Source organism: Periplaneta americana, chromosome 13 (genome assembly GCF_040183065.1).
Source record: "Periplaneta americana isolate PAMFEO1 chromosome 13, P.americana_PAMFEO1_priV1, whole genome shotgun sequence".
In the NCBI taxonomy this organism is placed as follows: domain Eukaryota; kingdom Metazoa; phylum Arthropoda; class Insecta; order Blattodea; family Blattidae; genus Periplaneta; species Periplaneta americana.
This window is the reverse complement of record NC_091129.1, coordinates 4,597,365-4,624,683: the sequence shown is the minus strand read 5'-3', so window position 1 is coordinate 4,624,683 and position 27,319 is coordinate 4,597,365. Positions and strand designations below refer to the sequence as shown.

Here is a 27,319-nt window from a genome sequence, read left to right as displayed (position 1 = left end):
GTGCTGCCATGGATGATTACTTGACACATGTAAATGTAATTTTAACAACATAATTTTCAACACAGCAATCATGTTGCATAAAGTATGCTCGTAATCTGTTTGTTTGAACTTATGCAATATGTATGGAACACAACAATTCCTACGTCAAGAATCAATAGCATATGTCAGTGATGTCAAAGCAAGCGCATTTTTCTGACCTCGACATCGTGCGCGGGGAGCAAGCGCTTAGTGTGGAAAGAGGAAGGGTTGTTTATATGAATAAGCAACCTGTTGAATTAAGAAAACAGTGGTGCACAAACTTCAAACGGAACGTGAAATTTTATGTCGTTATTTTTATATGGCTTCTTTCTGTTTAATATTATCTATATTGTCTGTAAAACAGAAGTACTAACACTGATTTCTTAATATTGCACTTGTGATTTAAATCTTAATAACATAATAGACTGTTAAGAAGGAATATTCACTTGAATTCCAGAGTAGTATAATATTATACTGTATTAAGTGGATGAAACACATCATTCATAAAGAAAGTGATATTCCAAAGAAAGAGATTGAGTATGGCATGATAAGTTGGAATTTATATTGATGGTATCTCTAGCCTTACAAAAGTAAAAAATAAACTAATCAAAACAATATTACAGTACAAAGCAAAGTTACCTAGGTACTGTATCCGTTTTAAGTGTAACTAATATTACAAAACAAAACTGTTATCGCATTATGCTTTTAAGGTGATATTTGTGAGCAAATTCCTATCATCAGAATATTAAATTATTTTCTCGAAATCTCTTGAAACTATAGAGCTGACATTTTTACAACACATGGGCACGTATCTTTTGCTTATGATGTAACAGTAGTTGCTTTGTTAATTAATTTCCTTACAAACAATTTCCATGCGAATATTTTCAAAATTTTCAATACACTATCTTCAGTAATACGTATATACGGTATATTAGATTTACGAAAACATTCTGTAAGGGTACTAAATAAATAGGCCTATACCTAAAAATTTCACTTTTCTATAAATGGAAGTTGAGAAAATGTTTCTTTTGAATAAAAAAATCAAACTTGTGAAAAATGAGCATTAAAATTAAAACTTACATTCTTATAATGCACTTATACTACTTAGGCAAATCTAAAAATTACCATGGATACAGTTTTAATAAGTTCTCTTCCCTTTATCTATTGAATCAGTGCTGTCCATCCCTGAATATAGCTCGACCAAGCGGCATATACTACTTCTTTCGTCTGTCTCTTTCCTTTCCGCAGTAAAGCGCTCAGGCTCTCCTGGGCTCTAAAGCGCGCGCTTGCTCCTGTGGGTAGCAATTGACATGCCTGGCATATGTAATCATTTCATGTCACAATTTCATTTATCATATGTTGAATTTTAACATTTATTATAAAATGCAATAATACAGGTGATTATTTGACACATGTAAATATAATTTCAACAGCATAATTTTTCAAACATAGCAATTATTTTGCAATAATTATGTTCGCACCCTACTAGTTTTAACTTATGCAATATATGGAACATAATACTTCCACATGAATAATCAAAACATATGTGTAATTATTTTATTTCATAATTTGTTGTCTTCAATAATACTCATGACAAAATGTAAGCTGAGTCAGGAAGGATCTAATCATAATGTAACATTCATTAAGTCAAGTGGTAACCAAGTTTGTTTGCCCGAATATTACTTCATTCAACTCACATTTGAATTTCGTATTAGCGTGTATAATATGATACTTGTGATGATCTGATGATGGCAAACAATTGCCAAAAACGTTAATCCTACCAATAAATGTGACTTAGTTAATAATATAAGACTACACATTACATGATAAGCAAACAGATGGTCCCATTAAACCTATATTCACTTTACGCCGCTGATTTTGATGTGTGGCATTCTTGCAAGACGTCCCTTCCGTCAGGGAAATTTCAAGGCAAGTTCCTATTTGAGCCCACTGACAGTTTCCTTGTTAGAGTTCTCTAGCAATGTTTTTGAAGCACGTGGATTTCGTATCTAGGCGACCGTAGTGCCATAGTTTATCAATTTATTGGATACAGGATTAGGCATTGACGGTTCAGCGATCAGAGCAAACGTGTTGGATTACATTTTTTTTTTTTTTTAGAAATACGAAATGTTAAGTTAATCAGTGTTCGTACGGGAAAGGGTAACAGTTGAAACACTTGAATTCCATAAGAATTATCGTTGCAATAAAATGTTCTCAACAAATGTACAGGGACATCACTTTATTTTTACCAACATTTTTAACATTAACCTGGCTATACTCGGAAACACTGTTGCCCCCTTCCATTACAGGAGTTTGATGTTACTAGTGCAATATGTAAACAAATCATTTTACTAGGTATAGGAGGAGAGAAAAGTAGTGTATCCATTTATGTTGTAGGGAAATACGATATTACGATTTTCAGTTTGATCATCACTTTTACGGAATTTATCAAAATACAGTAGAGTAGTAACATTTTTTTTTCAAAAACTCAACTTTTCAGGCGGCTATGTTCGTTATGTAATGTCTACTTTACTTATCATATTAATTATTGATGTTAACATACAATATAGAGAGTGCGTTTAAATTGAGGGGGTCATAAGTAAAGGTCTGTAAGTGCACTTAAGTTACTTTTGAGAAAATGGGGTTTAAATATTTAAGCTTTCGTAAAATCGGTGAAATTTTTATTTAAATTTTAATGTGTGATGCGATTAAAATATTCCTTTGCCACTACAATTTTAGATACTTTTGCTTACACTGGATGCACTTAACTCATGTTATTACAAATGTCACTAGCATTCCTTTGCTTCTAGCCACCTCAGTTCAAAAAAAAGCTAATCTGAATTTTTAAACAAGTTGCTGAAAATGGTTGCCGTTCATTACAATGCAGGCTTCAATTCAGTACGCATATTACTAAAACATTTTGAAGCATATTCTCTGAAATTGAATTTATCGTTTCTTGAATATAATTTTAGTACAATATTATTAATATAGGTTCTTTCTTCTATAGAAAACGCAACCATATTTCTGAAACACACTATACACTGCAGTGTTTACTTCACTGCTTGAAGACTTCGAATGCAACAGCGGCCGTAAGTTTGAGTGTCTGACGGGAGCAAGGACATTAGTGAAGGGGTGAGAGTGAAGTACATTCAGAAATGCAGGTACAATAAAAATGCAAGTAAATATAAAATGATGTCCCTGTATAACTTCTAATAAAATAATATAAAAACGACACAAGGATAATAATCTGAATATCCCCCATTGTTTTACAACTCATTTTCAATCACATATATCACACTTCCCTGTTGTACTACAATTTCTCTCAGCAACTCAAAATCGTCAGTACTAGTCTGCAAGATTTCTTAGTCAATGTTAAGCTTTCTGAATGAACCGTCGATTCCAAACAGTTCTCCGCTGTTGAGAGCTTTTCCTGGTCGTTTAGATTCATCGGATATCATTTTATCCTGTTCCAGAAACCAATCTCGATAACTCTCCATCTTCTTTATCCAGGCGGCTGAAATAAAGAGGGTTGGATGTATTACAATACATTCTGTGATGAAAAAGATATGAAATCTCCGTCGTCTTTCACATTAGCGACATAGCTCCATTTGGTCGTAACCGTAACGACACGGCTGAAAGCTGTGGTATCTAATTCTCCAGTTCAGCGTATAATTCTGCTTAACAACCTATAAACCACCCGTATACCCATTTTTTCTGAATTAAAAATCTTTGAGTTTGAACAATTGTACAAATCACATTATTCCGTATTAGCTGCATTACAAAAATTGCTAATATTATATACAATATAAGTTTCGGAATATGTATGGTAAGACTTTCCTGTGTTAAATTTCAACGTACCTCGTTTACATGTTTCGACGTATTTATGGGTCATCTTCAGAACTGGTCATTGTTGGTCTTGGCGCCACTTATTCTTTTTCCTTTGAGGGTGTGTTCCGAACAATGGTACACAGACTACTCAACATACCAATGAACCAACGAAGAGCTAAACACAATCAAATATATAGCACAAGAAAACGGATACAACCCTAACATAATAGACAATATAATACGTACGACAAAACATAATCACAAAAAACATAAGAATACAACACAAACACAAGAACATAAAAAATACATAATACTAACATACGAAAACAAAAACATACACAAAATTGCAACCTCATTCAAGAAATTAAATTACAACATCGCATACAGAACAAATAACACTCTACAAAAAATCTCAACACACAAACAAAACAAACAAACAAATACAACCACACAGGCGTATACAAACTCAAATGTAACACCTGCAACAACTTCTACATAGAATAGACAGGCAGATCATTTCAAACACGTTACAAAGAACACATCACAGCCATAACAAAATTACAAAATACCTCCACATATGCAGAACACATCATAAATGCTAACCACACCCACAGAGACATCAACACAGACATGGAAATACTGCACATCCAACCAAAAAGCCAGAAACTCAACACACTAGAACAATATGAAATATACAGACACAAAAAAACACACCCCAACGAAATTCTCAACACACAACTCAACTTCAAAACACACACACTCTTTGACTCTACACTATACCACAGGAACACACCCTCACAGGAAAGAGAACAAGTGGTGCCAAGACCAACAACGACCAGTTCTGAAGATGACCCATAAATAGGTCGAATCATGTAAACGAGGTACGTTGAAATTTAACACAGGAAAGTCTTACCATACATATTCCGAAGTGATACAGTGTTAAAAGTTGTGTAATCAAGATGAATATAATTATGTTTAACTACTACTCGGAATATTAATTTACAATTAAGAGAGCAAGCAATTTGCACATCGGCAGGTTCAGAACACAGTACTCTTCTACGTGCAAGATTATAAATTCATAATCAAATGAAACCTGAGTTTTTTTTCAAGTTCAATAACACGAATTCAGCCCAATATCTGGTTTTTTGTTACATCTAAATTTATTCTATATGTTAAGTAATTTGTGTTGCTACATTTTTTGTTTTCTATACTCATATGAACTGAATATTGTAATTATTGCATGTAGATGTAATTACGCCCGAACACGAGCTTTTCTCAATAAATTACAAAATAGTACATTATGCAACGAGCCTATAATGGTAGTAATTAAGACGAGAGTTTCATAATTTGCATACGAGCTTCTTAATTACTATTATAGGCAAGTTTCATACGAATTTTTATGCTCGACCATATTTCTAACTTGAAATTATTCATAAGTATTCATGTTATTCTTATCCGACTGTGGAGCGGAACTGACCTAGTGCAATATCTCGTAAATTGTGAGATATGAGCAGACGCGAAAGTATTGATTTTTTTTCCGAGAAACAAATGTCATCGACCTTGATATATTCTAGAGAGTAAAATAAACATTAATCGTGATATAACCTTGAAATTGATTTAGACATTCAAAAACGAGATAACAAATTGAATTTATTTCAATATTATTTACAATTAACGCTAATTATTATAGGAACAGAACTTAACCTTCTGCGACAGTATTGGATTTCCTGCCTCCGTGACGTTTCGCTAGTTGTCTTTCGATTGCATATCCGAGAATAATCGATACTTGCGCTTTCATATTGTTACAATGGTGTTTTCTGATTGGTGGAAAGCAGGAACTTTAATGAATAGGTGTACTTTAATGAGGTGCATTAAAGGGCTGCTACCAGGTATATACTATAATTACTACATTTCGGCATGGTCGAGCATAAATCTGTATTGTTCGGGTAAAGGGGTATAAGTTATTTTTTTGTCAAGCTGGAGTTTTGTTCCCCAGATGAACACACAAGTTAAATTATACAAGTGGGTGTGCAAAAATCAAAGAATACTAGCAGTTGATGTGTTTTATTTGTGTAGAAAATTATTTGTAATAAGGTTTCCAAGTTTAATTTTTATTTATCTCCGAACTCATTTATATGACTTATTTCCCTTTACCCAAATACCACAGAAATTTATAAAAACAACCAGAAACATCCATATTATGAGTCTTATAATATAATAATAATAATAATAATAATAATAATAATAATAATAATAAAATCTATTTATTTATTCTGGCGGAGTTAAGGCCATCAGGCCTTCTCTTCCACTTAACCAGAAGCAAAAGAAGCTGATACAGTTTTACAGACTAATGTTTAAAGAACACTAATACAAATTTATATAGTTATACAAGCACAAATCGAGTAAAATAATGCGAATATACTAAATAATAATTACAAAATAATATAAGGCTAGAAGCTACATTCAATGAATATTGTGTGTATTTATTCACACTGCAATGGGTATATACCCGGTGGCAGTGGTAACTAATTACACTCAATAATGACAATAATAAACTTGTTAATTAAAAATACAATTAATAATAATGCCAATAGTTTATACTAACAATAATAATAATAATAATAATAATAATAATACTAATAATAATAATAATAATAATAATAATAATAATAATAATAATAATATGGAATATCCTAAATTAAATGAAGCTTAAAATAATATTTAAAATAAATCTAATTTGTATCTTAAATCTAAGTTCGAACTAAAACCCACGAGTATGATATGTTCATATCTGCACAAGTACCTTTCGATATTGCACTCATTTCGCTGTCAACTCACTCACTGCACTGGAACTACGACACATTTCACTGATGCTATCCTGATTTCACTAACACTTCAAAAACATTTCACTGTTCAAATACTTTGCACTGCCACTATAAACTACAAAGCTTCCCTGACAGGAACACGTTTCACTGACACAACACACTTCACTGACACAACTCACTTCACTGACACAACATAATTCTTCACTGATGCAACACTTCAATAACAAAATATCATTTACATCCTTTACATACTCTGTATAATTATCGTATATTAGTAAAGTCCTTAAGCCTATTTTTAATATGCAAGCGGTAAGTGAACCAATATTACAAATTACAAGAATAACAAATTCAAAGTAAATTATAACTATACAACACTGAGGAAAATTACATATACACATATACACTCAAAGGAGAATTAAACCTGAATACTAGTCACGTGTTTAAACAATTCCCTTTCACAGCGTCTTTCTGGTTGTTTTGATATATTTGTGTAATTTAGTATATACTAATATCAAGTATAATATATGAAAATATACTTACACCAGTGATCAATAATCGATCCGTTGGTGCCACCTAATTCGCTGGGTAGAATATCTGGCGAGATTTGATCATGTAGTGATTTAAATCCATTTGTATGTATATGTATCTGCAAGAAAACACATATGAAATACCGGTTTATGACATCGTACACAATATTTGAATTTTATCTGTAAGGTATAACTAATGCAGTTATTTTCTTATGCCCTCTCTTATGAACACCTTCTACACGACACCCAGGGGTAGAGGAGACAGGCATAGGCTATAGATTCTTCATGATTTGAAGACCTAGCCTGAAAAGAGCTAATGTTGTTAGCACCACACTCCGAATCTTTTTAATCCCAAGATAATCATCTTTGTCGATTTCGTTGGATGTGAATTTAGGCACGGCGCACAGTGGTTTCAAAAACAAATCTAGCAGGACAAAATTAATAACTCTCCTCATGTCTAACAGATTTTCATAAAATTTTGTATATTCGGTGCTGGAACCCGGACTCATTTCAACGGGATTATCACCATCTCATTCAGACGCTAAATAACTTAAGATGTTGATAAAGCGTCGTAAAATAACCTACTAAAATAATAACTCTCCTCGTGTCTAACAGATTTTCATAAAATTGTGTATATTCGGTGCTGGAACCCGGACTCATTTCAACGGGATTATCACCATCTCATTCAGACGCTAAATAACTTAAGATGTTGATAAAGCGTCGTAAAATAACCTACTACAAAATAATAACTCTCCTCGTGTCTAACACATTTTCATAAAATTGTGTATATTCTGTGCTGTACCCCGGACTGATTTCACCGGGATTAACACCTTCATCTCATTCAGACGCTAAATAACCTAAGATGTTGATAAAGCGTCGTAAAATAACCTACTAAAAATAATAACTCTCCTCGTGTCTAACAGATTTTCATAAAATTTTGTATATTCGGTGCTGGACCCCGGACTGATTTCACCGGGATTATCACCTTCATCTCATTCAGACGCTAAATAACCTAAGATGTTGATAAAGCGTCGTAAAATAACCTACTAAAAATAATAACTCTCCTCGTGTCTAACAGATTTTCATAAAATATTGTATATTCGGTGCTGGACCCCGGACTCATTTCACCGGGATTATCACCTTGATCTCATTCAGACGCTAAATAACCTAAGATGTTGATAAAGCGTCGTAAAATAACCTACTAAAAATAATAACTCTCCTCGTGTCTAATAGATTTTCATAAAATTTTGTATATTCGGTGCTGGACACCGGACTCATTTCACCGGGATTATCACCTTCATCTCATTCACACGCTACATAACCTAAGATGTTGATAAAGCGTCGTAAAATAACCTACTAAAAATATTAACTCTCCTCGTGTCTAAAAGACTTTCATAAAATTCTGTATATTCGGTGCTGGACCCCGGACTCATTTCACCGGGATTATCACCTTGATCTCATTCAGACGCTAAATAACCTAAGATGTTGATAAAGCGTCGTAAAATAACCTACTAAAATAATAACTCTCCTCGTGTCTAAAAGATTTTCATAAAATTTTGCATATTCGGTGCTGGACCCCGGACTCATTTCACCGGGATTATCACCTTCATCTCATTCAGACGCAAAATAACCTAAGATGTTGATAAAGCGTCGTAACATAGCCTACTAAAACTAATAACTCTCCTCGTGTCTAACAGATTTTCATAAAATTTTGCATATTCGGTGCTGAACACCGGATTCATTTCACCGGGATTATCACCTTCATCCCATTCAGCCGCTAAATAACCTAAGATGTTGATAAAGCGTCGTAAAATAACCTACTAAAATAATAACTCTCCTCGTGTCTAACAGATTTTCATAAAATTTTGTATATTCGGTGCTGGACACCGGACTCATTTCACCGGGATTATCACCTTCATCTCATTCAGACGCTAAATAACCTAAGATGTTGATAAAGCGTCGTAAAATAACCTACTAAAAATAATAACTCTCCTCGTGTCTAAAAGACTTTCATAAAATTCTGTATATTCGGTGCTGGACCCCGGACTCATTTCACCGGGATTATCACCTTCATCTCATTCAGACGCTAAGTAACCTAAGATGTTGATACAGCGTCGTAAAATAACCTACTAAAACTAATAACTCTCCTCGTGTCTAAAAGACTTTCATAAAATTTTGTATATTCGGTGCTGGACACCGGACTCATTTCACCGGGATTATCACCTTCATCTCATTCAGACGCTAAATAACCTAAGATGTTGATAAAGCGTCGTAAAATAACCTACTAAAAATAATAAGTCTCCTCGTGTCTAAAAGACTTTCATAAAATTCTGTATATTCGGTGCTGGACCCCGGACTCATTTCACCGGGATTATCACCTTCATCTCATTCAGAAGCTAAATAACCTAAGATGTTGATAAAGCGTCGTAAAATAACCTACTAAAACTAATAACTCGCCTTGTGTCTAACAGATTATCATAAAATTTTGTATATTCGGTGCTGGACCCCGGACTTATTTCACCGGGATTATAACCTTCATCTCATTCAGACGCTAAATAACCTAAGATGTTGATAAAGCGTCGTAAAATAACCTACTAAAATAATACCTCTCCTCGTGTCTAACAGATTTTCATAAAATTTTGTATATTCGGTGCTGGACACCGGACTGATTTCACCGGGATTATCACCTTCATCTCATTCAGACGCTAAATAACCTAAGATGTTGATAAAGCGTCGTAAAATAACCTACTAAAATAATAACTCTCCTCGTGTCTAACAGATTTTCATAAAATTTTGTATATTCGGTGCTGGACACCGGACTGATTTCACCGGGATTATCACCTTCATCTCATTCAGACGCTAAATAACCTAAGATGTTGATAAAGCGTCGTAAAATAACCTACTAAAACTAATAACTCGCCTCGTGTCTAACAGATTTTCATAAAATTTTGTATATTTGGTGCTGGACCCCGGACTTATTTCACCGGGTGTTTCACCTTCATCTCATTCAGACGCTAAATATCCTAAGATGTTGATAAAGCGTCGTAAAATAACCTACTAAAAATAATAACTCTCCTCGTGTCTAGCAGATTTTCATAAAATTTTGTATATTCGGTGCTGGACCCCGGACTTATTTCATCGGGATTATTACCATCATCTCATTCAGACGCTAAATAACCTAAGATGTTGATAAAGCGTCGTAAAATAACCTACTAAAAACAATAACTCTCCTCGTGTCTAACAGATTTTCATAAAATTGTGTATATTCTGTGCTGGACCCCGGACTCATTTCACCGGGATTATCACCTTCATCTCATTCAGACGCTAAATAGCGTAAGATGTTGATAAAGTGTCGTAAAATAACCTATTAAAAATAATAACTCTCCTCGTGTCTAACAGATTTTCATAAAATTTTGTATATTCGGTGCTGAACCCCGGACTCATTTCACCGGGATTATCACCTTCATCTCATTCAGACGCTAAATAACCTAAGATGTTGATAAAGCGTCGGAAAATAACCTACTAAAACTAATAACTCTCCTCGTGTCTAACAGATTTTCATAAAATTTTGTATATTCCTTGGTGGGCCCCGGACTCATTTCACCGGGATTATCACCTTCATCTCATTCAGACACTAAATAACTTAAGATGTTGATAAAGCGTCGTAAAATAACCTACTACAAAATAATAACTCTCCTCGTGTCTAACAGATGTTCATAAAATTTTGTATATTCGGTGCTGGACCCCGGACTCATTTCACCGGGATTATCACCATCTCATTCAGACGCTAAATAAACTAAGATGTTGATAAAGCGTCGTAAAATAACCTACTACAAAATAATAACTCTCCTCGTGTCGAACAGATTTTCATAAAATTGTGTATATTCTGTGCTGGACCCCGGACTCATTTCACCGGGATTATCACCTTCATCTCATTCAGACGCTAAATAACCTAAGATGTCGATAAAGCGTCGTAAAATAACCTACTAAAAATAATAACTCTCCTCGTGTCTAACAGATTTTCATAAAATTTTGCATATTCGGTGCTGAACCCCGGACTCATTTCACCGGGATTATCACCTTCATCTCATTCAGACGCTAAATAACCTAAGATGTTGATAAAGCGTCGGAAAATAACCTACTAAAACTAATAACTCTCCTCATGTCTAACAGATTTTCATAAAATTTTGTATATTCGGTGCTGGACCCCGGACTCATTTCACCGGGATTATCACCATCTCATTCAGACGCTAAATAAACTAAGATGTTGATAAAGCGTCGTAAAATAACCTACTACAAAATAATAACTCTCCTCGTGTCTAACAGATTTTCATAAAATTGTGTATATTCTGTGCTGGACCCCGGACTCATTTCACCGGGATTATCACCTTCATCTCATTCAGACGCTAAATAACCTAAGATGTTGATAAAGCATCGTAAAATAACCTACTAAAAATAATAACTCTCCTCGTGTCTAACAGATTTTCATAAAATTTTGCATATTCGGTGCTGGACCCCGGACTCATTTCACCGGGATTATCACCTTAATCTCATTCAGACGCTAAATAACCTAAGATGTTGATAGAGCGTCGTAAAATAACCTACTAAAACTAATAACTCTCCTCGTGTCTAACAGATTTTCATAAAATTTTGTATATTCGGTGCTGGACCCTGGACTCATTTCACCGGGATTATCACCTTCATCTCATCCAGACGCTAAATAACCTAAGATATTGATACAGCGCCGTAAAATAACCTACTAAAATATAGAAAAATATTGTACTCCTCTGCCTATTCCATCTCCCTTTGACGATTCTTCTCCTATCCTTACTTTGACCAGTTTGATATACTAAAGGTTAGAGAATAGCCTTCCCTCTTTCCAATCCAAATCTATTTTCTTTACGATCCCCATTAGTTTATTCCATTTAACTCTATCAGAAGCCTTTTCCAGGTCCACAAATACTAACAATATATAAACAACTTTATTCTTCTCTAGATATCTTTCTCCGATTGTTTGCAGCCGTCCAATTGCATCTCTCGTACCTTTTCCTTTTCTGAAACCAAACTGCTCGTCTTCCAATTGTCTATGTTAGAATATAAAATCCAATTCAGTATTCGCAGAAGAATCTTCGCTGATTGCGATATTAGGCTGATAGTTCTAAACTCTTACATTTACATTTACATTTACATTGCCTCTCGGTTTACTCTCCTAGCTTCACATCATAATCGAAATACACGTTCACAGCACAATCTGTTGCTATCAATACCACGTCATCAGACATCTCTGTACTCAAGTTCTTTCTCAATAGCCATGGCCCGCTCATGGAATTCGCTGCCGCTGGAAATCAGGGGTAGTCTTAGTCCTCAGTTGTTTAAAATTAGGTTGTTTAGATATATTTTAAATGCAAACAATTAGTTTTTAGGTATAATTTCTATTTATTATTATTATTATTATTATTATTATTATTATTATTATTATTATTATTTTACACAGTCATTACTTTATTTTTCCATTAACACTTATTCTAGGTAATTGTCATTGTCTCAATGTAACACGTGCTGTGCTGATCATACTAATTCTATTATTCCTTTAATTGTGAGATTATATTCATATGTATTAATTCTTTTTTTTTTAAGTTAATACTGTATACTAGATGTATTTTCCTGTTTGTGATTATGTATTCAGTCTCTCTTTTTTATTATATATTTTTTTATTATTGTTATTTTAAAGTCAATACTTATTGTGTATATGTATTCAATCTCTCTTTTTACTTAATTATGTTTATTATTATTTTTAAGTTAATATTTGTATGCCGGTATGTATTTTTCTGTATGTGATTTGATCCTGGTTGAGTGGAAGAGAAGGCCTGATGGCCTTAACTCTGCCAGGGAAAATAAAACTATTATTTTTATTATTATTATTAATTGTCGTTATTTTTCTTCGATATTGATAGCAAAACACTGTCTAAAATCTTCAGGCCATTCGCTTTTCTCATATATTTAGATGCAGGACAATAGAATTTACTTCTTATCTTCATTAATTTAATGGCGATTCCATCACCTACTGTTGCTTTCCCATTCTTCATTTGCATAAGCGCTAGTTCAACTTCTTCTCTTAGAACAGATAGTGTTATTTTGTCTTGCATAGCTACTATAAATCCTCTTGACGATTCCCTGTCTCTTACAGGTCTTATACAGTTCCTCCATTTGTCTAGTATTCCAGTTTATTTATTTTATTGCCGATTTATTTTTCTGTCAACCACATGGATCCCCTGTCCTTATTCGTGAAGTCCATATACTTTACTTCGCGATACATTGAACTGTATCTTCCTATATTCTCTAGAGTCCCGCGCCGTGGCGTCGTGGTCTAAGGCATCATGCCTAGGACTCGCGCTACGGAATGCGCGCTAGTTCGAGTCCTCGTGGGGGAAGAAATTTTCTCATGTAATTTCAGCCGGTGTATGGAACCGGTGCTCATCCAGCATCGTGATGCACTTGGGGAGCTACGATAGGTAGCGAAATCCGGTTGCGAATACCAGCTATAACGGCTGGGGGGATCATCGTGCTAACCACACAATATCTCCATTCTGGTTGGATGATCGTCCACCTCTGCTTCGGCATGTGGGCGTGAGGCCAGCAGCCGACTGGTCGGTCTAGGCCCTTCACGGGCTGTAGCGCCACGGATTATTATTATTATTATTATTATTATTATTATTATTATTATTATTATTATTATCTCTAGATCCTCTATTTCTTTATATTTCTGTTTCCTATAGTCTTTCTTCACCTTACCAGTTTCTTTTTTTAATTCGTTTTTAAGTTCCTGTAGTTTCTTCTATCTTCTTCTGTTATTTTAAATTATGCTCGCTTTACTCCGTTTATTAGGACGGTTCTTTTCCTTTAAATATCAATATCCGATTATTATTATTATTATTATTATTATTATTATTATTATTATTATTATTATTAATTGTAATTATATTACCTCTACCACCAGGTGTTCACCCATTTGCAGTTTGAATAAATAAATAAATAAAAATGAAATACTTAAATAATAAATTAATTAATACTTATCTACTTACTTACTGGCTTTTAAGGAACCGAGAGGTTCATTGCCGCCCTCACATAAGCCCGTCATTGGTCCCTATCCTGAGCAAGATTAATCCAGTCTCTATCATCATATCTCACCTCCCTCAAATCCATTTTAATATTATCTTCCCATCTACGTCTCGGCCTCCCTAAAGGTCTTTTTCCCTCCGGCCTCCCAACTAACACTCTATATGCATTTCTGGATTCGCCCATACGTGCTACATGCCCTGCCCATCTCAAACGTCTGGATTTAATGTTCCTAATTATGTCAGATGAAGAATACAATGCGTGCAGTTCTGTGTTGTGTAACTTTGTCCATTCTCTTGTAACTTCATCCCTCTTAGCGCCAAACATTTTCCTAAGCACCTTATTCTCAAACACCCTTAACCTTTGTTCCTCTCTAAAGTGAAAGTCAAAGTTTCACAACCATAAAGAACAACCGGTAATATAACTGTTTTATAAATTCTAACTTTCAGATTTTTTGACAGCAGACTAGATGACAAAAGCTTCTCAACCGAATAATAACAGGCATTTCCCATATTTATTCTGTGTTTAATTTCCTCCCGAGTGTCATTTATATTTGTTACTGTTGCGCCCAGATATTTGAATTTCTCCACTTCTGCAAGAGATAAATTTCCAATTTTTATATTTCCATTTCGTACAATATTCTCGTCACGAGACATAATCATATACTTTGTCTTTCCGGGATTTACTTCCAAACCTATCGCTTTACTTGCTTCAAGTAAAATTTCCGTGTTTTCCCTAATCGTTTGAGGATTTTAATTAATTAATTAATTTATTTATTTATTTATTTAGTTATTAATACGTACATACGTACAAGCGTACGCTGCACATATAATACATGCATAAATTCATTTAGGTAAATATGTACAGGATGAGTCTTTCTTGATATGCCAGTAAATATAATTATTCTTGCCGAAGATTTCTTATTGTAACTTACGAAGGGAAATAAAATTAAGGCAGATTATCAAGTATATGGTAGGCCTATATATAACATGTAAAAACCAATGCGGTTCCTCTTTCATTAGTCTGCAGTTAAGCTTCTCTGTCGCTCCAAAATTTCTTTTGCTCATCTCGATTGGAATTTCGTATCTCTCTGCAGTGAAACGTTTCTAGACATCACAGATGTGTCTGAGAAACAATTGGTTATTGATACTGCAGCTATCTCTCCAGAACAATGTAGGATTGGATTTCATATCTCTACAAGATATCGTCTAGACCAGGCATGTCAAAACCCTGCACATTGTGCAACTGTCTCTGTGCGATGTGCACTCTCTATTCCAATACCTGGAGGGAGTGAATCGCCTCGGAGGGGAATGCGACAGGGCTGTACAATGCCTGCAGCAGCTTTTGTTTCAGTAACACAGTTTCAGTACGAGAGCCGATTTGGCTGTGTCTGTGAATGAGTTATGATAAATAAAGTGAGGAGTTCACAGATAAAGAAGAAGGGAAATTACGAATCATCTATACTAATAATAAATCTGTAGCCAAAATTTTTCTGGTAATTTTCGATTTTACAAAAATAATTGGTGTTAACATGTACAATTAATCATCCTGAAACCGAAAATTGCTTTTTTGAAATTTTTCTTTCTATGTATATCTGTCTGTCTGTCTGTCAGTCTGGATGTTTGTTACCTTTTCACGCCATAATGGCTGAACCGATTTATATGAAAATTGGAATATAAATTAAGTTCGTTGTAACTTAGATTTTAGGCTATATGGCATTTAAAATACTGTATTTAAAGGGGGGTATAAGAGGGCCTGAATTAAATAAATCGAAATATCTCCCTCATCATTAATTTTCATGAAAAATGTTACATAACAAACGTTTCTTTAAAAATCATTTTCGATAAGTTTTATTCTTTGAAAAATTTTGATAGGACTGATATTTAATGAGATAATTTTTTTTAAATTAAAATAACTGCCATCTAAGGCCGTGCAATGAAATAAAAAACAAATGACTTCGTCTATAAGGGGCCTTGGACAGCAACAATCGAAAGCTAAGAAAGATAGCTACAGAGAATGTTTCTGTGTTTGTATGAAGTAATACCCCAAACTAAATTAACCGATTTGTATAATTAATTATTATTTCACCATTGGAAAGTGTAGTTTCTCTAGATGGACATAATGCTGTAATGTTATTACAGTAACTTGTGAGTGAATTGAGGACAGGTAAGATTAAAATAGATTCTTATGCCCAGAAAACTTGTTAGGCTATTCTGTATATTCGTTTCCTGTATTTCTTAAAATAATGTTTATGTACACATTCATTTAAATCTCAGAGAATTAACGAACAACGAGAGTGTATTGATTTAGTACGCAGTAATAGTATGTTAGCTTAGCATTCCATTATTTTATAATCCAAATTTTAACTGTGCTCAATTGAAACATGTGAAAATACGTAAAATGCATATACATTAAATGCAATGCAAAAAAATTGGGTAATGAGCCAAGCAGATTATGTTGCGCTATTGTAAAAGTTGTTCCTCCTGAGATTCAAGAGCCCCCATAACAAATTAAAAAACTTACTTATCAGAGTACATCCGTTATCAAGACACTTTTTATATAATATAATATAATATAATATAATATAATATAATATAATATAATTTAAGTTATTTGAAGGGTTCAGAACCATAGTGGGCCAAGCGCCATTTACTGAAAACGTGGAAAACAAGGGTTAAAATTAAGTTATTACCATAATTCAATGGAAACCTATAACAAGTAAAATAAAGTATACACATTAAATCTAAATTATGTCAATGTTCATTGAACTATGGATGCATGTAATGAAAATTAAGAAACATGTTAAAGGAATTGTCATTGCACCAAAAGAGTGTCTCTGGACCAAAATGACCGCGTTTTAATTATTTGAATACAATTTAAATTAAGTAACATATTAAACGATTTATCCTTCTATCAAACACGAATGTTCCCTAGATCAAATGTCCTATTTTTAATTATGTAATTACTTTATATATATTTCTAACAGGTGCAGCGGAGCGCACGGGTACGGCTAGAATAACATAATTGTTGTAATGTTTTCCTCAGTCAACAATAATAATTATTTTAAAACGAGAGACTTTCATCAGCCTATGTCGAGGTAATAGTGTTGTGAGGTGACAATTTAGATCAGATTAGTAAAGTTCTCAAAATATGATACAGCTAGCGCTTATTTCTTAATCAGTACTCTCACGCCAAAACGTACTTGACAGTGGCGTTGTTTTGGAGTCTGTACTAACACAGCCATCAAAGGTTAGACGACTTACGACTTTCATTTCATAAGCTGGTAAGTGATGAGAATATAGTGAGGAATACATGTGAGGCTCTTGAGGTTGTAAGGAGAGAAGAAAACAACTATTTGCAAGGCGGAAAAATTTTCTGGAAAAATATATAATGGCAAATTTTGTATTTCACGTCACTATATTAATTCAATATACTTATATTAATAAATCTTTAAGTCTGACATAGAGAGAATATCGTCGCTTCACAGCTTGTGAACTACACTTTTAATTTCTTTATGCTCGACCATGCCGAAATGTAGTAATTATACACCTGGTAGCAGTCCTTTAATGAATGTCATTAAAGTACACCTACTCATTAAAGGTCAGGTCTTTCAGCCAATGACGACTCAGGTTACAACTGTTCAGCCAGTGACAGGTCAGCTTCCTACCGTTATAAAACCGCAAGTATCGATTATTCTCGGATATGCAATCGAAAGAGAATTAGCGAAAAGTCACGGAGGCTGGAAATCCAATACTGACGCAGAAGGTTATGTTCTGTTACTATAATAATTAGCGTTAATTGTAAATAATATTCAAATAAATTCAATTTGTCATCTCGTTTTTCAATGTCTAATTTAATTTCAATGTTATCTCTGTAGGTTCTTATGGCCTAGCAAGGTCAATGTGGACATCTGTTCCTCGGAAAAAATCAACACTTTCGCGTCTGCGCACATCTCACAACATACGGAACATTGCTCCAGGTCAGATACAATAAAATTAATAATATCAAGTTAGAAATATGGTCGAGCATAAAAATTCGTATGAAACTCGCCTATAATGGAAATTAAGAAGCTCGTATGAAAATTATGAAACTCGCTTGCGCTCGTTTCATAAATATCCACACTCACTTCTTAATTACCTTCATTATGGACTCGTTGCATAATGTACTATTAAGTAACGCTCCCAACTTGTCGATACTTGATGTCAACGTTTTAAAATAAACTATACGTGAATTCAAATTCTAAGCTTAATTTATATTTATTAATATTAATACCGGTATTAATTTGTATTGACATAGAGCAAAGAAATGATTCCAGTGTAAAAACTTCACAATGTCCTACTGCATGTAATTAATTGGGAGTATAATATTTTCTTCAACATTTGTGTACCATTGGTCACAGTAAATAATAATGCTCGACGAACAATGAAAGAGTAGGGTCTATTACTTTAATATAATTAGTACCTACTACATAAAATGAAATATTTGTTCGTTTCTAGTTGTTTCGAAATTACTGCAATTTTTTTCTTCAAATACTATATAAAAATCATATTAATAAATTATGCTTTACAAACCACTACTTTGTCAAGTATAACTGAGTAAGCCTAAAGTTTCTTGTATTACAATTGTCAAGTATAGACACTGATAATAACCGTGTTTTTTTTTTTTTGTTCTGCTAACTATGTTTATAATGTCCAAATGTTTATTTAATCCAACCCTAGAAGCACAGAATAGATTATTGTACACCCCTCCAGCTGAGAACGGGTAAGAGCAACTCCTGATTGATGCAACCTGCACATACCGGCGATCCGCGCACATTACTGCACATTCAGAGTCTGATTTCTGACATGCCTGGTCTAGACTGAGACTGTAGATCTCAGCAGAAAAATGTCTGATGAAACAGAAGAGCGACAAAATAGAGGAAATTATATTGAGTATATTTGGGAATTGTAGTATAGATTTTTTGTATTTGATAGATATTGGAGAAAAACGGGAGTATAATGGTACAGTACATCAGTTATTCATAGACTTCAAAAAGGCGTATGACTCGGTTAAGAGAGAAGTTTTATATAATATTCTTATTGAATTTGGTATTCCCAAGAAGCTAGTTCGATTAATTAAAATGTGTCTTAGTGAAACTTACAGCAGAGTCCGTATAGGCCAGTTTCTATCTGATGCTTTTCCAATTCACTGCGGGCTAAGGCAGGGAGATGCATTATCACCTTTGGTTTTTAACTTCGCTCTAGAGTATGCCATTAGGAAAGTTCAGGATATCAGGCAGGGTTTGGAATTGAACGGGTTACATCAGCTGCTTGTCTATGCGGATGACGTGAATATGTTAGGAGAAAATCCACAAACGATTAGGGAAAACGCGGAAATTCTTGTTGAAGCAAGTAGAGCGATAGGGTTGGAAGTAAATCCCGAAAACACAAAGTATATGATTATGTCTCGTGACCAGAGTATTGTACGAAATGGAACTATAAAAATTGGAGATTTATCCTTCGAAGAGGTGGAAAAATTCAAATGTCTTGGAGCAACAGTAACAAATCTAAATGACACTCGGGAGGAAATTAAACGCAGAATAAATATAGGAAATGCCTGTTATTATTCGGTTGAGAAGCTTTTGTCATCTAGTCTTCTGACAAAAAATCTGAAAGTTAGAATTATGAAACAGTTATATTACCCGTTGTTTTTATGGTTGTGAAACTTGGACTCTCACTTTGAGAGAGGAACAGAGATTAAGGGTGTTTGAGAATAAGGTTCTTAGGATAATATTTGGGGCTAGGAGAGATGAAGTTACACGAGAATGGAGAAAGTTACACAACGTAGAGCTGCACGCATTGTACACTTCACCTGACATAATTAGGAACATTAAATCCAGACGTTTGAGATGGGCAGGACATGTAGCACGTATGGGCGAATCCAGAAATGCATATAAAATGTTAGTTGGGAGGCCGGAGGGAAAAAGACCTTTGGGGAGGCCGAGACGTAGATGGGAAGATAATATTAAAATGGATTTGAGGGAAGTAGGATATGATGGTAGCGACTGGATTAATTTTTCTCAGGGTAGGGACCAATGGTGGGCTTATTTGAGGGCGGCAATGAACCTACGGTTTCCTTAAAAGCCAGTAAGTAAGTATAGCATGTCTAGAGCTTGATAGAGGAAGGCATATTAAAAAAAGCAGTGAATTTGTTATATTGATGGGATTGATTATGGTTACTTTTATCGTACCCTAGCAACAATTTTCTGTTTGAAGACAGATTTCAGAAGGCCGATCAATACTTCTGCAGTGGGAGGAACGTTGACTAAATGGATTCCCTTAATTCTCACATTGTAGCCTTTCTGAAAATAAACAAAACAATGATTAATAAATTATTAGAGCGCGCCAGTTTTGTCAAGCAGATTAATTTGGGCATGTATTTCATATTATCCCTTCAATTTTTCTAGTGTTTACAATTTCTCTTGTACCTCTTTCGTAAACTCTTGCGGGTAAAATGGAGTACACGTCACTGAGAAAAATAATACATTCATCATGCAACGTAACGTTTAAATGTATTTTGTAGCAGAAGAATTACCAATGAATTCGAAATAGAGCACTTAACGCTTAGTTTCTAAAAATAAACTTCACTGTAATTAAATCTAGTCACTGCAATTCTTCGAGATAGCAAACACAAAAGAGTAGTTTACTCTTGAAAGCGAAGAGACTTAAACATTCATGTAGACCGTGGTAAATTATTGTCACTCAATATATTACTTACTTTAGTCAATTTCAAAGATTCAGTGTCCTTTGTTCTGAGGACTACGAAATAATTTTTTGACATTTTCGAATAAAAAATTTTAGTCATATAATTAGCATGATGAATGTTCACCCCTTAATGCAAAACTACAACCATATGACAGAGGGAACAACTCGAACGAATGTAACCCAACTTCACCTAACATAATCTAACTTAGAGAGCATGATGAAAATTGTTCAGATTGTCAATTAATATAGATAAATACAATATAATATTTGTTACTCAGTCAAATGACAAATCAATGTAAAATAATGACTTATATTATATGGTCATTAAGTTTTATATACATAAATTACATTTTGCAAACGTTTTCGCCCATTCAGGCATCTTCAGGCACAATTATACAATATCTCAATATCAAACTGTATAGTCATTACTAGACTTCGTTGAATTGCCACACGCAGCATGCAATCAGGTTGCCGATGTACGGTAGTATAGAAGAGGTGAGCGACGTCCCGTTCTCCTAGTATAAGCAGTTCATGTTAAGAATTGTGACCGGTTCAAATAGATAGAGCAGCTACAGCTAATGTATACCCATGTAAGCACTTGTTTTTGCATTGCTGTGGTTGGAATAGTCAAAGCTTAACATGTGTTCAGTGCAGACAAGAATTCAATCAAACATACTACATTGAGAATGTTGCTGTTCCAAACAATTGCCCCTGGAATACCCTTACCCCCGCAGCCAGTCTTGACCCGTTGGAAAACGTGGTAGGATGCTGTTAATTATTATGCACAATATTACGGCAAAATAATGGAGGTAATTGATGCATTGGATAGCACAGACAATTCTGCTGTTGCAGCTGTAAAATCATTGCCTTCTGATCAGCTATTGGAAGATATTCTGTTCATTGATTCTAATTATAAAATCGTGTCCAAAAGCATCACCCTGTTAGAATCGTCTAAACTATAACTCTCAGAAGCCATTCATGTAGTGTATAACGTATCACAAACCGTTATCCAAAATAACAATTCACTAATTTCAGAAAAAGTGAAATGTAAGTTGAGAAACATTATTGCTAAAAATTCTGCCTATTCACAACTTCGTATTATAAATGATGTGCTATCAGGTCACGACAAGACGTCTGAAGATGGTGTACTAACAAGTAGTGACTTCCCGTTCTTCAAATATGCACCTACTACATCGTGTGATGTTAAACGTACATTTTCCCAATATAAAAACTGTTTGAGTGACCATCGGAGGAGGTTCACTTTGCAGTCGCTCAAAATGTACGTAACTCTTCACTGCAATGCACATATTGAAGAATGATGTATCTTACATTAAATTTTGAGAGTTAATATATCTCACTATAAAATAATTATGTACTTACGTGTTTAGACATTTCCTACTTCAATGATCATTCATTATATTTCTTGAATGCAGGATACAGGTTTTATTGTAACCGCAGTATGCTGCTCAGTGTTTACATCAGAGACAAACTCCATCCGTTGCACCTCCCTTTCTCATACAGTCTATACTGCGTGCATAGTAAACCTTACGATTCTCGTGGCAATTCCACGAAGTCTAGTCATTACACTGGTGGTAGATAAACTGTTTAAAATTAATGCTGTACAACATCTCCATAATTAAAATGTGATATTACAGGTCATAAAATTAAAATAATATTAAAATTAGAAACAACGTGGTGTTATGATTTATGTATGTAATTTTATGATCAGTAACATTACATTTTAATTATGGAGATGTTGTATATCATTAATTTTAAACAGTTTATCTACCACCAATGTAATGACTATACAGTTTGATATTGAGATATTGTATAATTGTGCCTGAAGATGCCTGAATGGGCGAAAACGTTTGTAATATGTAATTTATGTGTATAAAACTTAATGACCATATAATATAAGTCATTATTTTACATTGATTTGTCATTTGGCAGGGTAACAAATATTATATTGTATTTATCTATAACATAATCTAACTTAATCCAACCTAACCTAACCAAAACTACAACTACATCACGACTCAAACTAATCTAATCAAACTGCACCTAACATAATCTAACTTAATCCAACCTAACCTAACTGAACCCAATTGCATCTAACTTATAATCTCTTCGCTGTAAGAAAAATCCTAATGTAAACAATAGCACGTGACTGAAGTGAGACTTCATTGGCCGCTGTTTGGCGCCATAGATTCTCAGTACTTGTTCCCGCCTACTGTTGTACATTCTGTTTCATGTTAAACATTTCCCGTTACTCGTCAAGTAGGCCTAACCTCACTACTATGCATTCGTTTGCTTAGGAAACATTTACTTTATAATTACTGTAATTAAATTATTTTAAACTTAGATGTAAGGTTAATTGCTGGCAGACAAAGGAGTTATTCCTTCTAATCGGAGTCGTCAGAACTTTCGTCGGCAGCATTTATGACGAGACGGTCCTCAACAGCGTCAGTAAACCCTTCCAGCCGGAACGTTGGATTCTACTCACTTAACTTATTATACACATTTAAGACTACTTGTTTTTCTCCGTTTTTGTGAGGGTTTCCACTCTTAAATTTAATAACCACACACACCGAGGATGCAGAAGCCAAACTTTAGTACCACGTGCTTACGTGAACAACTACGAGCTCAAGTGACGCCAGCTTGTTACAAGAACAGACTACCTCGGTATTACTGTTGGTATTCATCCGGGTTCATAGTACATAACAAAATATAAACGTAGCTTTTCTTTTACATAGTGTTTTACATGTGAGTGAAGTTATATGTTTCATCGCATTTAACAACTAGAATTCAATTTTTTTATTTTCAAATGATACAAGATTGTGGTTTCCAAATACGAACTATATTTTCCTGCGTCATGTGAGTGTTTCGACTGAGAGCCAATCACGGGTATGACAGTAACGTGCTTATTTCGGAATATGCATGCTAAGAACTTTCTTGTGTTAATTATTAATGTAACTTGTTAACATGTTTCGACCTATTTTCGGTCATCTTCGGAACTGGTCGTTGTTGGTCTTGGCGCCTCTTATTTCCTGTGTGGGTGCGTTTGTAGTGTAGAGTCAAAGACAACATAATAAGTAAGATAAAACAAAACCACAAAAAACAGAAGAATACAGCACAAACACAAGAACACAAAAAATACATCACACTAATATACGAAAACATAAACACACATAAAATTGCAACCTCATTCAAGAAATTAAAATACAATATCGCATACAGAACAAATAACACTGTACAAAAACATCTCAACACACAAACAACACAAACAAACAAATACAACCACACAGGCATATACAAACCCAAATGTAACACTTGCAACAACTTCTACATAGGACAGACAGGCAGATCATTTCAAACACGTTACAAAGAACACATCATAGTCATAACAAAATTACAAAACACCTCCACATATGCAGAACACATCGCAATGCTAACCACACCTACAGAGACATCAACACAGACATGGAAATACTGCACATCCAACCAAAAAGCCAGAAACTAAACACACTAGAACAATATGAAATATACAGACACACGAAAACACACCCCAATGATATCCTCAACACGCAACTCAATTTCAGAACACACACACTCTTTGACTCTACACTACGAACGCACCCACACAGGAAACAAGAGGTACCAAGACCAACAATGACCAGTTCCGAAGATGACCGAAAATAGGTCGAAACATGTTAACAAGGTACGTTAATATTTAACACAAGAAAGTTCTTATCATATATATTCCGAAGTGATACAGTGTTAAAAGTTGTGTAATTTACAGACTTCGAGACTTCGGACCCGATAGAGCAGTTCAGTGGGAAATCCGCTTAACGGCGTACTGAGTATAGTGGTAAAGCGTACAGTGGGTGGGGGTACTGTAGAATGAATGCCAAAAAATACGCAAAGGAAAACGCTCTGAATTTGAAGGTTCTGAGGAATAATAATTTGGTTTTCATACAAACCTATTTTCAGACTGTGTCTGAAACTATTACACGGTTAGAAAAGTCAGAGCAAGAGATGCCGGAAGCCCTCAAATTAGTTGAGGAAATGACACAGAGAATTAATGAGACACCAAGTACACCGGTTACTGAACGTGTAAAACAGAAGTGGAAATCAATTTTATGTAAAAATAACGGATATGGAACATTGTGTAACATAAACAACAAATTAGTGGACATAGAGTCACCCGAGAATAAAGGACTGTCTCTTAGAGACTGCAATGATGTTAGGTTTTTTCGTTTTGCTCCTATCACGTCATGCGATGTAGAGCGCAGCTTTTCACAGTACAAATTGTGTTTGGCAGATAACCGAAAAAGATTTACGTTTGAGACACTGAGAATGTATCTTGTAGTAGACTGCAATTTGGTACTGTAACTGCACTTACTAAAGACGACCAATAGGATAGATGAAGAAATTAAAATTGCTACATGTTTATTTCCACTATTAACACTGTGTATGATTAACCACAAATGCTTATAAAAGACAGGAGAATAAATGCTTTTCACATTCTTTTGACATTGTCATTGTGTAATGTATATTTACTTTCAGAATGTACATATGTGTTTCCCCATACTACCGTACTCTACTCTAAATAGCAACGTTGTTACCTCAACACATCTCTATCTACCTGCAGCGAGTCAACAACCTATAGTGCATGCACAGTAAACTTATTGTATCGGGTCCAAAGTCTCGAAGCCTGGTAATCAAGATGTATAACGTGCTTTATGTTTACATTAGGATTTTTCTTACAGCGAAAACAGTGTAAGTCTCTCAGTCATAGAATTAGCATGGAGTGAGTCTACTGCATGGATACATAGCGAAGGAAACAAAGCAACCCAACCTAACCTAACTTTTGAAGGCAGTGGATTAGTGTCCTGTTGGAACATTCTTAATAAGAATCATTTCCCCTCGTTCTACAGCAGGGAAGTGTATAGTAAATGTATGATCGTTTAATTCATTTAATTCATATTTTCAGTCTATTGTCTTTGCGGAACGCAGGTTTGAAACGAACTTCAATTCCTAATAAATATGTTCACTTACCATGGAACATACTTCTATTTTCTTCAAAATAGGCAATGTGACTTTGGAGAAATGTCCGATCGTAAATTTGTCGAAATCCATTATGTAAATATCGGAGCAACAGTAATCTTCGGACATTCTGATGTCTTGAACCATCAAGCTTGCTCTCACTATGTCACTTGTGACTAAAGTCGTAGAGTCGGGATTTAAACAACCCAGCATTATCACTCTGCTGAGATCCTTCGTCAATTTCGACAACGGACAGGTGTATCTGAAAGCGAGAAGAAAAACAGGTTTAACAGGCCTTATTAATATACTTTGATTCACATTAAAGGCACAAAGTATATTTTATTTTCAAATTCAAATTTTCCGTAGTGATCACAAACAACGCACGGTTTTCTTTCGAGAATAGTACTTACAGTAGCGTGAAAATTAATCCGAACAACGTAATTACTTATGCAAAAACACTCAAGCGGGATAAAAAAAAAAGAATCTAAGACATACCTCAGTAATCTATGTGGCCTCCCTTGTTCCTAATAACAGCTCTGAGACGATTTGGCATAGATTCCACTAATTTCCCACAAGTATTCTTCATTTCTTCATCGCAAAACCATACACCAATGAGGGCAGAAATCATCTTCTCCTTTGTAGAACAATCCATTTTTTGCATTCTTCTTTTGCAAATTGACCACAAGTTCTCAATGCGGGTTGATGTCGGGTGAGTTGCCTGGCCAGGGGAGTACCTGAATATTCTTCTTGTTGAAGAATTCTGTAGTTTTTCGAGACGTATGGCATGGTGCCAGGTCTTGTTGGAACACACCTCTACCATCCGGAAATGATTTTTGCAGCTGGGGTACGATTCTGGTTTCCAATAAGTGAATACATTTGTCAGAATTCATCATTCCCTTGATAGGTATTAATACTCCAGGACCTTCATGTGTAAAACAACCCAAAAACATTACTTTAGGGGGGTATTTGGGTGCTTTTTGGAGATGAGCTGCTGTTACTTTTTCGGATCCTTTCCGTACGTAAGAAACACGGTGGCCGTGGACCTCGAAATGAGACTCATCGGGAAAAAGTACATTCTTCCAGTCATTCACTGTCCAGTGTTGATGTAATTTTGCCCACATTAAGCGTTTTTTGCACATAACAGGGGTTAGCAGTTGCTTCTTAATAGGCTTACGAGCCCTTCGTCCAGCTTCCAAAAGCCTACGCCGCACTGTTG

At 34.7% G+C, this 27,319-nt stretch overlaps 1 protein-coding gene across 1 annotated transcript in view; it reads right to left on the bottom strand.

Annotated features, from left to right (window-relative positions):
• Positions 1-1,189: 1,189 nt before the first annotated feature.
• Positions 1,190-27,319, bottom strand: part of LOC138711688 (alpha-tocopherol transfer protein-like) — a 43,898-nt gene continuing 17,768 nt past the window's right edge. The window contains exons 4-7 of the mRNA XM_069842818.1: positions 26,116-26,365; positions 20,544-20,654; positions 7,212-7,317; positions 1,190-3,532 (exon numbers count right to left, since the gene is read on the bottom strand). Coding sequence (XP_069698919.1) covers positions 3,381-3,532; positions 7,212-7,317; positions 20,544-20,654; positions 26,116-26,365 — 619 coding nt within the window. The 3' untranslated portion in view covers positions 1,190-3,380. The remainder of the gene's footprint in view (positions 3,533-7,211; positions 7,318-20,543; positions 20,655-26,115; positions 26,366-27,319) is intronic.